At 35.9% G+C, this 15513-nt stretch overlaps 1 protein-coding gene across 9 annotated transcripts in view; it reads right to left on the bottom strand.

Annotated features, from left to right (window-relative positions):
- The window catches only part of OPA1 (OPA1 mitochondrial dynamin like GTPase), a 98347-nt gene that overhangs the window by 70336 nt on the left and 12498 nt on the right, over window positions 1-15513 (bottom strand). For 5 of the 9 annotated variants that reach the window (XM_003927027.3, XM_003927028.3, XM_074404736.1 and 2 more), the window contains exons 2-6: window positions 10716-11034; window positions 9980-10076; window positions 8454-8561; window positions 7918-7971; window positions 7148-7215 (exon numbers count right to left, since the gene is read on the bottom strand). In XM_003927027.3, the coding sequence (XP_003927076.1) occupies window positions 7148-7215; window positions 7918-7971; window positions 8454-8561; window positions 9980-10076; window positions 10716-11034 (646 nt within the window). The remainder of the gene's footprint in view (window positions 1-7147; window positions 7216-7917; window positions 7972-8453; window positions 8562-9979; window positions 10077-10715; window positions 11035-15513) is intronic. The other 4 variants (XM_003927026.3, XM_003927025.3, XM_074404738.1 and 1 more) reach the window with 1 other exon arrangement.

Here is a 15513-nt window from a genome sequence, read left to right as displayed (position 1 = left end):
CAGGATGGAGTGGCAGTGGCACAATCCCGGCTCACTGCAACTTCCATTTCCCAGTTTCAAGAAATTCTCCTGCCTCAGCCTCCCAAGTAGCTGGGACTACAGGCACGCAACACCACGCCCAGCTAATTTTTTGTATTTTTAGTAGAGACGGGGTTTCACCATGTTGGCTAGGATGGTCTTGATCTCTTGACCTCGTGATCCGCCCGCCTCGGCCTCCCAAAGTGCTGGGATTACAGGCGTGAGTCACCGCACCTGGCCACTGGTCTAAATTTTCTAATTCTCAACCATGATTCTCACAGGACTGATTGAAGACCATAATAACTTATTTACTTATTAAATTATTATTTTTAAGTTAATAATTTTTCTTGATATTTCATTTTTTCAAGTAGAGGTTAAAGTCCCTAGAAACAATTTTGCAGCATCAAGTTAATCAAAGTTTTACATTAAGTCATATATTCTATGTATCTCTGCATACATCTGATTAAAATTTAGGGTTCGCTTTTTAAATTAAAAGGTAAATGTTTCATGTTCTGATATGACTTCATACATATTATCAAATAACTAGTCTGACTGAATTTTCACTTTTTCTGAGCTGTTATGACAGTAAACAGAAATAGCCTCTGAGAATACAGCCAAGCATACACAAATTACTCAACAAAAGTGTATAAAACAGAAGATATGGAGACAATATAGTTTTTATGAAAATTTGAAATAAAAACAAAAACCAGTTTGGAGCTATGCACACACACAAAAAACCACCTTTTCTATTTCTAAAATTCATTCCATTTCATAATTATAAAATGGTACATTGGTAAAAATTTTAATTACAGCATATTCACATGTGGCATCATAATAAAATACATGTCATTTCCTGCATGGTTTTATCAACCGTTGGCCTATTAGTAACTGACCTCAAAAAATGTGGAGAAAAGACAACTAAGATTTGACAATGTTACAAGCCTAATGTTTTCTTAATTAGAAATCCAAAAAAAAAAAAAAATAAGCAAGTTCTAATGAACGAGGTAACAACTTAATTTGTATAATAATAGTGTTTCTGGGAAAACAATAGACTCAATTTTTACCCAGTTATAAAAGAGGAAAATGACTGTTTATTAAGATGTTCTAAATTAGAAGTTTAAAAAAATTTGAGTTTAAAAATAATGACTGCCAAAAAAATTTTATTTTATATAATTAGAAAGTCTCTTAAAATTTGGATATAATTTGGAGAATTTTATTCTGTTTGTTAGTTTTGATACATGAGGCTGTGATCATTGCCAGTATTAGACAATAAATGAAACTGGTTGATTTACTCTCAACCAAAGGATAAAACTAGTTGACTTTTTCCACACGACAAGTGAAATTCAACATTTGTTTCCAGATACAATAGTATAAAATATAGTTATAAAAAGACATGTCTTTAAATAAATCAGTTTTATGATCATGAACAAACCTGTTAAAGAAAGATAATGCCAACTACTACCTTCTTCATTCTCATAATTTTTACCTTTTTTAAAAAATCACTGCTTTATCAAGCAGAAAAAGTAACCTCACTAATTTTCATTCATTTGATCATTTGTCATACCCCTTTCTCCAAATCATCCAACTGTTTAAATTTTTCTAACAATTCCCTTTAAAAAAGGCTTCCTATGTTGGTTTATGTAGTGGTGTACAGTAGTCTAATTTATAAAATCTCAAAGCAGTGAGAAAATATTCCACACTTCTTACTCGCATCTATGAGGCACACAATGCTTTTTTATTTATAGCTTAAAAATTCCTCTCTAATTCATTGCATATATATACAAATGCATGACAAAAACTCCAATAATCTATTAGATTTCAAGAAAACACTCCAGGGACATGTCACTTTCCTTCCAACCCTGTTACTGAAGCACTATTATATAAAGATACTTGAAATTAACCTTTTGCAAAAGTAGGAAGAAAACAAGAATTAGACATAGAAAAGCTATCTACATTGTACTACACTTCTACCAAGAAGGTTATCTTTCTCTGATTTTGTGTATCAGTCTTACCCTAAATACCATGTGATGCCACATAACCTAGGGTAAGGCCATGTGGAGCAGGAAGAGGGTGGAACAGGAAGAGGAAGAAATGTATGCACCTACTAGGCAAGAACACTCCTCAGATGTACAAACTGCATTTTTCAATAAACATTTTTCCCAAGCTTAGACATTTTTCTTTCAAGAAATGGCACACAAATAATTTTTAAAACAGTATGATACATAAAATATAGTATTTATAAATAACAATAAATAATCATTAATAATCACTGATGATGTAGTCTCTAAACTTCTCCTTACTCCTGGCTATTGTCAATTTGACACTGCAGATCTCAATCTCTCATCTCTCTTTTTTTTAATCTCCATTTCTGAGTCAGCTTCCTAATGTCAGTCTCATTTCATATACAATGTCCTCAGTTTTTAAAAAATTATAACATCAGATCAAGAAAATTAGTAATAACTCCAGAAACCAAAATATCAAATGAAAATACTGTGCTAAAAGTGAATGAGTTTGGAGAAAAGATTTTAGGTAATCTTGAAATACTATACTATTGTCCCCCACAATTTCCTGTGTTGAAACCTAACCCCACAATGTGATAGTAATGAGAGAGAGCGCCTTTGGAAGGTGATGAGGTCATGTAGGTTCTGGAGTTACTGGCCTTACAAAAAAAAGGCCAGAGAGCTGCCTAGCCCTTTTTGCTACATGAGGATATAGGGAGAAGGTGTCATCTATGAAGCCATGGGTCCTCAGAAGACATGGAATCTACCAGCGCCGTGAACTTGGATTTCCAGTTACTACATCATTTGTTGCATAAGAAATGCCAGAAATGTAAATCCTACCCAAGCAACAATACTTAATTCCAATTCAGAACATAAAGTACATGAACTACTTTTACAGCCTTGTTCTCTTCAAAAGTTGCCAAATATGAAGCCCAAGGATAATTTACAGGTAATCAGAGCAAAAAAAAATTAGGGGACCAAAATTTTGTTGGCATTAACCAGATTTATTTAATCAGCCTCTACTCTACTGAGTTAAATCACTCAACTGATTTCACAAAGAACACAACACTATCCCAGGTGCCATGAGAAAAAGATTTAGTGACAGAAATGGCCCATTAAATAGTAAATATGCAAGCCAAAATAAACAGTGTTTCATACGGCAAGTGTTTTACACACTGAGAAGAGTACATTAATGAAGCTATGAAGGTTACGGAAAGCTTCATGAGGTGACAATTGAGCTGTGCTTAAGAATGAGTGAAAACTAAACATGCAGGGAAAAAAGAGACTTCAGCTGGGGAGGTACAACAGAAATCATAAAATTAAGAATGAGAGTAATACGTTGGAAGAAAGAACATTAACATATTATTTAATAATATTTAAAGAAATACTACTACTTTTCATGACTTGGTCCATTAAAAAGTCCTTCAAATATTTTTCTATAAATTATAAATGTGCTTGTTATGTTCAGAATGGCCATATTCCTTACTTCTGTGAGATTCTTATGACCAATCAGAAACATGACAGAGAAAAGCACAAAAAATTAAATGTCTCATTTGGCAAATCAATTTCACTGGAACACAATTATAGAATCTAAAAGAAGGATATAAACTACGTGGTCTTGTCACCTGTATATATGACTGATAATACAGAAATCTGCTGAGTCCCAAATCAAATTAGTCCATCAATTCTCTAAAGTAGGCAGCACTTCAATTTGTCTTCGGGTAGTTCTGAAGGCCTCCAAGTCTCAAGAATATTCAGTTTACATCAAGGGGTATGTCTCTTTTCCTCCAGTGGACACAAGTTTTCAGATTTTTGATTAAAAGAAGCATTTAGTAAGAGGTGGTTTTAATGTATGTCAATCATAGCTCAGTATAGTAGTGTAAGGTTAAACAAGGTTGGTTTTACTATTTTTTCAGTGTTTTATTAATCAAATCATATCAAAATGTTTGATTAACATGACATAAATAGTGTCCACAAACTAAATGGATATAAATCCAAGCAAAACCAAATAAACTTGTAATCAGTTAGCCTGTGCAGCACTATGTGAAAATACATGCTTTCTGTAGATGTTTTTGGACTCCTAAAACTCTGGCAGTAACCCCAGGCTGGGAATCACAGGTAGTTCATCACGGCGTTTATTTGTCTGACTCAAGTCAAACCATCTGTGTTCCCCTCAACTCTCCGTCACTTTCACTTCAGTTGACCATAAAATGGTCCTAACTGTTCTGCTATTTGCCAGCACCTCTCCAGATGTGTTTTCCTATTAGAAAGAACAGACCTTTTCTTTAGTTCTAGTTGTATTAATATTTTTCAATTATTACTTTTTTAAAAAGCTGATTGACATATACTTTTACATTTCTAGTAGAAGTTTGCCCAGAAACTTTGTTACAAACCTTAACTAATACTTGACTGCTTCAAACCCTAAATACTATTTTAAATCTGGGGCTTTTAGACCTCAGACTGAACCAGTCAAAACAGTATTCAGCTAAACCCTGGATGCCACCCTACGACCTATGATTATTGCCCACATTTACAAACTTGATGTCTGAGTGATTTCAATAAAGGTACTGCTAAGCTAAGGTCTCTGCATGCTTACAGTCAACCATCAATTTGTACACAAGTCTCAAAATTAGTCAGTTTATCTGCATCTTAGCTGAGCGCCTAATTATTTTCAAGCATCACAGGTAACAGCCAAGCTCTGCAAATACAATGCTGCATATTATTAATAATAGAATTTGAAAACATCAGTTAGGGCTTGAGATGTATTTTTGGGTGGTAAATTTTTATAGTAGCATTTGCTATAATTTGACTTAACCTGTAATGAAAGTAGCTTAATTACAACTCTAGATTCAGTATGTATAACAAATAGTTGAAAAAGATAATTGGCAAGTCTTTAATGAGCAAAATAAGCACCATAAATTTAGAAAAAGTTAAAAAAAATGGTTTACGAGGGCATTTACTGTCAAACAAGCAAATTAGAACAGGTAAGGAGTAAATTAGAACATAATGTAACAAATTTACTTTTATGCATATTGCATAAAATAAAATCTGTAAATACAAATTTCCAAAAATAATTCTCTGGCTGCTTCTCTATTGCAGAGGTTCTGTTCAATTACTGATTATTCACTTATGACCTTAGCAGGACTTTAAGGGAATTACCTGAGTCAGGCCCTGAGACAGGTTTTTCATTCATTCATCACAGTGATCCCAGGCCGTATCAGAGAGAGGGCAGACATACAGATCTCTCCTAACCAATTTGCCAAACAAATCTTGCCACTCAAAGAACCATACTACCATACCTGTAACAAAGGTTCCTTCTCCAATTAGATTAGCTCTTTTCTCCACATTAAATTTCCTTGCCTTAAGGGCCAAGGTCTTCACTCAAAATAAGCCATAAATATTAGGCTGATTTCTACTTAAATTCTTTTTCCCCCAGTAGCATGAACAATCAAGGATGTCCTTTCATTAAACAGTGTACTTTGGTTAAAATAATGTCAATGCAAAAGAGTGTCAAAAATGATCAAATCGGCCAGGCGCTGTGGCTCACGCCTGTAATCCCAGCACTTTAGGAGGTAATCCCAGCACTTTGGGAGGCCGAGGCGGGTGGATCACAAGGTCAAGAGATCAAGACCATCCTGGCCAACATGGTGAAACCCCGTCACTACTAAAAATACAAAAAATTAGCTGGGAGTGGTGGTGCACGCCTGTAGTCCCAGCTACTCAGGAGGCTGAGGCAGGAGAATTGCTTGAAATCAGAAAATGGAAGTTGCAGTGAGCCAGGATCGAGCCACTGCACTCCAACCTGGCAACAGAGCAAGACTCTGTCGCAAAAAAAAAAAAAAAAAAAAAATCAAATCAAAAGACAAATACACATACATACATTTTGACATACATTTTTCTCCAAAAGATACAATTAAAAGGCAAAAGAAAAAAATCTTTTGAAATATAATTAAAATTTAGAACAAGCATCCCCAAACTACAGTCCGCGGGCCACATTCGTCCCCCTGAGGCCATTTATCCGGGCCCCCGCCGCACTTCAGGAAGGGGCACCTCTTTCATTGGTGGTCAGTGAGAGGAGCACAGTATGTGGTGGCCCTCCAACGGTCTGAGGGACAGTGAACTGGCCCCCTGTGTAAAAAGTTTGGGGACACCTGATTTAGAATATAATGTAAAAAGTTCAAAAGTTGAAGAACAGGGAAAGAAAGAGATGAAAACCTATTCATAGGAATTACTTCTTCCTACTTCCAAAATAAACATAAAATTATTTCTTCGATGTATTAAAACTACAATATCTTTCAGTATAAAAATTACATGCTCCATATTTAATGTTAAAACATTCATAAAATATTTTTTCTATAAATCGATTTATCTAGGTATTATTTGAAAAAAAATTTTCAAGGAATCACTTATTTTACCAATTCCAAAAGAAAGAGGAAAGTAAAGACTCAGAAAATGTCAGGTAAATATGTTGAGTATTATAAATACAGAGCAATGTATGTTATTCTATTTTAGCAATTCTCCCATAACTTTCATATGGATTTTGTTAATGAATATGTATTCAAAATAACACACTGTAAATAACCCCATACATAACTTTGTTAACTATCAATATCAGGGAATTGATTTATTTCCTAATAACCCACTTCCTATTCCCTTCTAGTTTCCCTAAAGTGAAATCTAGCCCCTATAAGATATTCCGTGAGCTAAAGGGTTCTGTTGACAAATAATTCTGGAAAACATTGCATGCTTTGACTGCTTGGAAATTCACAATGTGCATGAATATATTACAGTGAGAAGTCCTAGGGAAAAGAAGTCTGCTTGCTTTGTCTAAACAAGCCTCTTCCCTCCTCCCCCTGCCTGACACATTTAACAATAAAACTCTTTCTTGGGGACAACCCTTGAAACTAATATTTCACAGAACATATTTCAAAGAAATGGGCTCTCAAATGTATTTCCAGAACTGCCACATAATACCTTGTACTTTGCACCAAGACTAGTAACAATATCTCTACTTGGATGTTTTTGTATTTGCTCCTCAGATGTTATCATTTTAAATTCTTCCAAAGATGTAAAAACTTTAAAAAAATCTTTCAAGGCTACCTACATGAAGAATTCTCATTCACACTTACCTTTCTAAAATGCTTGTCACTTTCAGATCCATGATCCGTTGCTCTGAATGCCGTTTCCCCCGATGAACCTTAAAGATAAATATGCAACCCTTTATATTCTCCAGTGATGTCAACAGCCTAAGCTGAATTTTAAATTATATCTAGCCAATGAAAAAGTGAATGGATTTTTAGGGCAACTCAGGTTCAAAGCGTCAAATCACCTTTATTCCTATTTTAAGGAACATGACTCATAACCTGTGCAGAAAATTAAAAAATACTATAGCAATCACAGCGTATGTTTAACCTAACAATTAAAAATATATAACTGAAATTACAAAAAAAAAAAAAAAGAGGAGACAATCTTTGGTCAAGATTATTTTATATGAGTACTTACAGTTCAGCCACATACCACTGCCATTAATATGTATTGTAGGAAAACAAATTTAAATGTCAAACATGACAGGGCAGATGAGACAAACTAAAATTACTTTTCATTTCAATTATCAAAAACAATTAGATCTATTTCAGGAAAATATTTTTGCTAAGCAAATTTTCTTTTAATAGCTTTAATCTTATAATACACATACATATTTAAGAATTTCAGTATTATCACAAAATAATTATTTTATTATTTCCACCTAAAGGATAATGAGTTTGCCTAATATAGTTCTGGGGTTTTAAAATTCAGCATAAGCAGCATTATAAATTTGGTCCGCAATTTTATTTGCAACTAGTTTATTAGAAGCATTTAAAAGGCATGTTAAGGTCAGCAAAAATGTCTGTTTACACACCTAACAAGAGAAGTAGGTCAGAAGCTCCTATGACTTCACTAACCAATTTGTGACCTGTGAAAAATCAGCAAAAGGGGAAATAGAAATGTAAAATTTAACAGAAATGAGCAAACAAAGATGTCTGAGATCTCAGATTTCATATCACGATAGGGCAATAATTGGGCAAATATGCCAGGATTAACCTTAACAAATGCTACTCATTATGGTCCATCATACCTAAATTTGTTTTAAAAAATTGGTCCAACCCTTATGAAAAGCAAGTACATAGAAGTCTCATCTACTTGTCAGGAACAAGTGATATTTTTTTCCCCTTCATTCAAAGCCAAGTACACTGAAGTGCTTATGAATTGCCACTTTACTGGCTAAACAAAGATTAAAACCACCGTGCAACAAAAATTCATGTTTATCTTTTTTTTGAAAGTCCTGTTTTTCATTGGTACTAATTTTTTTTTTAAATGGAACTAAACAAATAATCTATGTATTGTTCCTCTATGGTTCTTGAAATTTTAAACTAGATCAAACAGGTCCTTCCTTACCTGTGGTGAAAAGGTCCTTCAATAAGCTGAGGCTTTCAACAATCTTGTCAAAGTCCGGGGCTAACTTTACAAGGTCTTCCGAATTAGGAAGGGCTTTTCTAATTTTCTCTGGAACAGATCAAAACATATAAATAGTATGAAACTAAGAACATATGTCAGGTACTATTCTTATAAAGCGCTAAAAGTATTAACTTCTTTAATCCTTATGGCAACCCTACAAAACGGCTACTGTTATCAACCCCATTTACAGACGAGAAACTAGGGCACACAGCAAGGAAGTGGAGGAGCCTAGGTTCCAGCCCAGGCAGTGTAGCTCCAGAATACAGGCTCTCAGCCACTACACTGTGGTACTGGCAAATACATCAAGTGGAAAGCTCTCCTCATTAATATTAGAAAAACAATTTAAAAGTGTGCTTTTTCTGCAAATACATTCGTCAACACAGACTAGTTTTATCTTTAGAAATTCTGTCAATAAGTGCAAATAAAATTAATTCCACCTCTACATACACCTAAACTAAGAAATCTACAAAGTTTTTTTAAAAAAATTGATGGAAAAATATTTTTTAAAGATTATAATGAATTACTAGCAATCACAGCTATCCAATAATACTTTTTTCTCATCCACCTATTGGAAAAGCAGGGGCAGTGGACAATTAAGAAAAGAAATTACTCTGGATACAAACAGACTTTTAAAGAACTTGGCTTCAAAAAGTAGAGGTAACCAAGGTATCCAATCAAAAGGAACTAGTTAGGTGGGTCACAATAAATATGCTCTGGGCAACATTACATTAACACAGAAAATGGTGTTACTAATAGAAAGGCTACTTGGCAGCATGGAAATGCTAACAAAATAGGTAGTAAAATACCAAATACCAAGATGTATATTCACAATGATTATATAATTTTTAAAAAGGGAACTAAAATATTATTCTGTGGTAGTGTGTTCATGAAGACAAAAATTAAAAGAAAAAAAATTCAAGCCAGGCACAGTGGCTCATGCTTATAATCTCAGCGCTTTGAGAAGCTGAGGTGAGAGGCATGAGCTGAGGAATTTGAGACTAGTCTGGGCAACACAGCAAGACCCCATCTCTACAAAAAATTAAAAAATTAGTCGGGCATGGCGGCACATGCATGTAGCCCCAGCTACTTAGGAGGCTGATTTGGAAGAACTGCTTGAGCCTAGGAGTTCAAGGCTGCATTGAGTTATGATTGTGCCACCGCACTCCAGCCTGAGTGACAGACCGAGACCATCTCAATCCATTGATAAGTTAAAAAAATATTAACCATATATAATAAGTATAATTAAAAGAAAATGCTCCATATGGTTAGTGGCAGCTGTGGTAAAACGATAGCTTACTGGGTAGTTTTTTTTTTGTACAGATTTTTTCATTGATATTCTATTTCTTATATCATTAAAATAAAACTGTGATATATTTGACTCATAAATTAAGAAAATATCTCAATACAACTATTTCTCCTTCCTCAAGAAATAACCAAAAAAGTATTTTAATGTTGATGATACAAACCAAAATCGATATACTCATCAATTTCCCACACAATGTCAGGCACAATCCATTTATATTCACTAAGGTCCGGTATCATATCTTTCCACTGATCAAAAGTCTACAAGGTAAGAAAGTGTGTCAATCAGATCCTCCGAATGCCAAATAAACATGTAAAGAAAAATTATTTAATTAAAACACATTAATCTACTAAGGGCAATATATTGTGTTCAAAACTTTTAAAAAACAAATTTAAGTGGCCTCAACAGACAAGCACATAAAACATGTAAACACTCCTCTGTTAAACATGGAAAATGTGAAAATTCAGAATATACTCCTATTTCAAGCAGGTTTCATAATTTCGCTCTAAACAGTACAGAGGGGTAGAAGGAAGACGGACTGGAAGACAGGACACCTTGCCTCTGGCCCCAGAGCTGCCAAGAAGTGCTTGTGTGAGAATGCCACCTGACTTCCATATCTGTGCTACTAAATGGCAAAGCTCAAAATCCAACCTAGGTGTTCCTACTCCCAGTCCTGTGCTCCTTCCACTAGGCCATTTGCATTTCTTATAATTATAACTAAGATTCTAAAGGGATCTTCCTATCAGCATCATTAAAACAATCTAGTACATGGTAGAGACACAAAATAAATGTTTAATCATCTAACTGTGTATTCCACTACACAAAAGAAAAATGATTTATGCCCTAAAAACTTAATCATGATAGAATAATTGGAAAAGCAGTAGGAATGTTAAGTTCACCTTTTTGGCTGTGTAGCCACCCCCAACAGCAGATCCTAGTATGAGATAGCGAAGTTTTAATAGTCTCGTGGCTAATCTTGCTGGCCAAAAATTCCTGCGAGGCTGGTAGCCATATTTAATTGGAGAGAATTTCAGTTTACGTAAAGGAGGATTTGTTAGAGAAGAGAACTGCTGAAATGATGTCCTTAATTGGGGTCGTTGAAGCTTTAAGGTAGGATGATGTGAATGATAAATACTTCGAGAAACCAGATGCAGTTTCTGTAGTGGTAAACTTCCTTTTACTCCAGAGCTGTGTTTCACTAAAGACTGGCAGACCTCACTGAAAGAAAAATGAATACAGAAGAAAGATCAGACAGGGTAACAGTACAAAGGAAATGACGTTAGCAATATAGTAAAGGAAACACCCCCCTACCCCAAACATAACTAACCAGTGTCACATAATAGTTCATTTACTAACAGTTGGCTATGTGCCAGACACGGTTACAGCATATGCTATCTCATTTAATCCTGCTAATAATCCTACGTAAAAAGTGCTAGTATTATCGCCATTTTACAGATGAGGAAAACGTGGCACAAAGACTTAAATAACTTGCCCAAAGTCACACTGACATAAGAAATAAAGGTGGAATTCAAACCCAAGCAGTAGGACTCCAGAGCCTGTGCTATAATATTTGGGCTATGATCCTGGTTTCAGGAACTGAAACTAAAGAGGGAAAAAGCAGGGATTTATTTTATTAACTACTATTCACTGTAAGTAAAAGTTGAAAACAAAAATGCATGCAAACTTTTGCTTTCAAAAACAAGACTTCTAGCAGTTTAGAACACCTTGATCTATGTCTCCTGATCCTGACAGCCCAGGGGTGGAAATTAAGGAAATTAATCAATCCTACCTCAGGCACCTGAATCCCCCAGAAAAATGAAAGTAGCAAAAGTGCTCAAAAGAGAACAGAATTTAAATGTACACGATTGCTGTAGAGCTCCATTCTCTTCTCCTTCCTGAAGAGAATGAAAGATTGCCAACAACCATATCTTAACATATACTCATAATTGCATCAAGAGTTGCTTGCTTACTATTAGTTGCTTACTAATCAGAGCTAGGCTTGATTTTACATAGTTAAAAAACATTAATTGCTTTAATTACATGGGACTGGAAACTTCTTGAGGAGGCTGAGGTGGGTGGATCGCCTGAGGTCAGGAGTTCAAGACCAGCCTGGCCAACATGGCAAAAACCCATCTCTACTAAAAGTACAGAAATTAGCTGGGTGTAGTGGCACAAGCCTGTAATCCCAGCTACTCAGGAGGCTGAGGCAAAAGAATTGCTTGAACCCAGGAGGTGGAGGTTGTAGTGAGCTGAGATCACACCACTGCACTCCAGCCTGGGCAACTGAGTGAGACTTTATCTCAAAAAAAAAAAAAAAAAAAAGGAATCAAGGAAAACAGAAGCAATGCTGTGAAGAAGACTGGTATGGGGAAAGCAGTATCTCTTGTTTTCCTATACATATCAGACATTACACTAGGTGGTTTCACTATAGTGCTACTATATAAATGTTAACTCTCAGACACACCCACTAAGGTTTAAGAATCCTTATTTTACAAATTTAGATTTCTTTTAAAAATATTGTTAAAGCAAACTAAATATGGCCTGAAAAGGACTACATACTTCTATATTTGAGTCCTTGTGGATGAACGTAACTTAGTATAATAGGCAGACAAAATTGAAAACCTGATTATTATGCATCTGTAATAATAGTTTAGTGTTGGCCAATCCCAGCAGCCATACTTCAACCACTAATAGACTGTTGAGTGTTCAAACCGAGTTCAATTCCAGAGACTGCCCGATTTGCAGTGTTTCTTTTCTTTGCTCAATTAAACTCTATCAAATTTAACTTGTCTGAAGTTTTCTTTTAACAGATCTGGTGTCAGAAGTGGGATTTGAAGAAAAACCTCTGGCAACCTCCAGGAACACCAGGTGACCAGGCGAGGTAACTGCTGAGCCTGTTGCAGTCACTGTTCTCTTGATTGCAACGGAGGTCACGGGTAAGTTTTCTCTCAGATTCCGAGCTCCACTAACTTGTGTTTTGAGCTCCTGGAGTTTACTTGAGCAACACTCAGCCTGGTGTGGGTCCAAGATCAAATTGGATTGAAAAATTAACTGGATTGGATTCAGTTAGAGATCTCAGACCTCTGATAGGTACCTTACTTAATAATGAAATCACCTCAATCCAAGGAGTCTGGGACTCCATCTTCAGGAACTTAAGCTAATTTTATGTTTAAAAATTATGGGCCCAGAAAGTGAGCATTTTTAGAAAAATGGGTTAACCTCTCTAAAGAAAACTTAGAATTAAGACAGCCATAATGGGGAAGTTTTAATTTGGATAAAATTGTTTGCAAGGCATATTAGAAAAAGGGGGATCAAAACCTCCACAATAAACAGAGGGATATATTCTTTCATGGGTTTGCAAAAAGGCCGCTAAAAGACTAAATGAATCAACACTTGCCTCCTTAAAAGATTCTTTACAAAAAGCAAATGATAAGCTTAATCTATAGACCAAGGACATGACAAAAGAGGACTATATTCTGACTGATCTAACCCTGACTGTTCCTTCTCTTTGTGCATCTCTACCTACATACTCTGAGTCCACTAACCTTTTTGTTAAAGTACACGTCCCTGAAGATGATTAAAAAAAAAAAAAAAAAAAAAGGAAGTTAGACAGATGCCTTACAAGGTGAGGTCTTCTGATCAGCCAGTTTCACTCCATGGTCTACAACTTAGCTTAGACCCATTGTGAAGGACTTCCCTGGTTCAAGGGAAAGCCTCAAAAATTTACTAAGGAATTTAGAATCCTCAAAGGAGCTTACGATCCAGGACTTCCGGAATTTCCCAATTTATTCAAATGATACTGGGGGCTGGTGAAGCTTGGAAATGGATGGCAGCAACAGAATAAGACAAAACTGAGGAGGATATTAACACTCCAAGAGCTCCTCATGAGGACCAAAAGTAGCCAGAAAAAATGCTGAAAGCCTTTTACATTCAATTCCTAAAATTTTTCCACAAAAAAATTGGTCCACTGTACAATCTTGTAAGCAAACAAAAAAAGGATGAACCCGCTTCAGATTACAGAACTCACTTAGAAACAGTGTTTGTGAAACATTCTGGGCTCAAAGTACAGCAAGGAGTATTCCCTGCAGGGACTGAAATAGGATTAACTACTTTATTTATAAATGGACTCCGCCCTGAACTTAGCAGTTTAATTAAAAAACATAAGTTGCAATGGGAAGTTACAGCTATGACTGAACTGGTGGCCTTACCTGAACTTTTTTTTTTGGTGGGGGGGCGGGGGCGGAGTCTTGCTCTGTCACTAGTCTGGAGTGCAATGGCACAATCTCAGCTTACTGCAACCTCCACCTCCCAGGGTTGAAGCAATTCTCCTGCCTTAGCCTCCCGAGAAGCTGGGATTACAGGTGCATGCCACCATGCCTGGTTAATTTTTTGTATTTTAGTAGAGATGGGATTTCACTGTGTTAGCCAGGATGGTCTTGATCTCCTGACCTTGTGATCCACCTGCCTCACCCTGCCAAGTGCTAGGATTACAGGCGTGAGCCACCGAGCCCAGCCTAGCTAAACATTTTGAGAGAACTAGAGCAAGAAGAAACTCAAAAGGCTAACAAGCTTCATGATCCTTCAATTACAACAGTTACAGGGGCCGTGACCAAAGGGACTGTCTCGTTCTCATTTTAAATCATAATCAAGAGGTTCTAGAACAAGAAGTTCTTTATCCCAAGATGTCTGCCTGTATTGCAATCAACTGGGGTACCGGAAAATGGATTGCCTGCTTTTATAACTATCAGTTTGCCCACAAACCTCCCTCTAGACCAAATTGTTTCACCCCTAGAGGGAGGTCAGGAAACCGTAGTCCTCCTGACAATAACGTTAAGGAGGCTCCAAGGGATTCTCCAATGGATTGCTCCCCGTAAAACCTTTAAAGGAACATGGGAAAACAGGTTAAAATAAATGAGGAGTCTGTACAGTCCTCACGGATATCAGGGCTACTCTATCTACTCATAAACCCCACTTTAATAAGCCAACAAATCCCTCGGAGTAAAAAGGTAATTTCTGTGGTGAGATTTTCAAATCAAGTTCCAGAGGTTCCCAAATCAACCCATCCAATTAACTCTGGGCCCCTTTTCAGAAAAATGCACTTTTTTACGATGTGATATGGCTCCAGTACTTTCAAAGCTAACAGGGCACATAAAATTTTCCTCAGAAAGAGAAATAATCTTAAGAGTTTCCTGATTCTCCTGAATCAGGATTGTAATGCTGTCTAAAGGCAGAAATTGATAAGATTGAAACTCAAGCCTGTAATACACCTGATCTTTCAAAAATACCATAACATTTGTTTAAGGGCCTCGTCCCCAACTGATAGAAGAATTAAAAGTGTAGAATCTATAAAGGTACAAATAGATCATTCTAAACCTTTGCCTAATTACCCCATTATCCACTAAAACTTGAAGCAATTCGAAAGGTCTCACCAACTGTAGAAGATTTAATTAAACAAGGACTCATAATCCCATGCACCAGCCCCTGTAACACTCCAATCCTACCAGTTAAAAAAAAAAATGGATGAGGCTGGAGATTTGGTCAAGATTTATTGGCAATTAATAAAATTGCAATATCAAGATTTCCTGTAGTCCCAAATCCTAATACTTTATAACCTAATATATCCACTGGTTCCAAGTGGTCCACAGTAACAGATCTTGGCTCAGCCTTCTTTAGCATTCCATAAAGAAAGTCAACACT

This window comes from Saimiri boliviensis, chromosome 8, assembly GCF_048565385.1.
Source record: "Saimiri boliviensis isolate mSaiBol1 chromosome 8, mSaiBol1.pri, whole genome shotgun sequence".
Classification (NCBI taxonomy): Eukaryota; Metazoa; Chordata; class Mammalia; order Primates; family Cebidae; genus Saimiri; species Saimiri boliviensis.
This window is presented reverse-complemented; position numbering and strand designations above follow the sequence as displayed.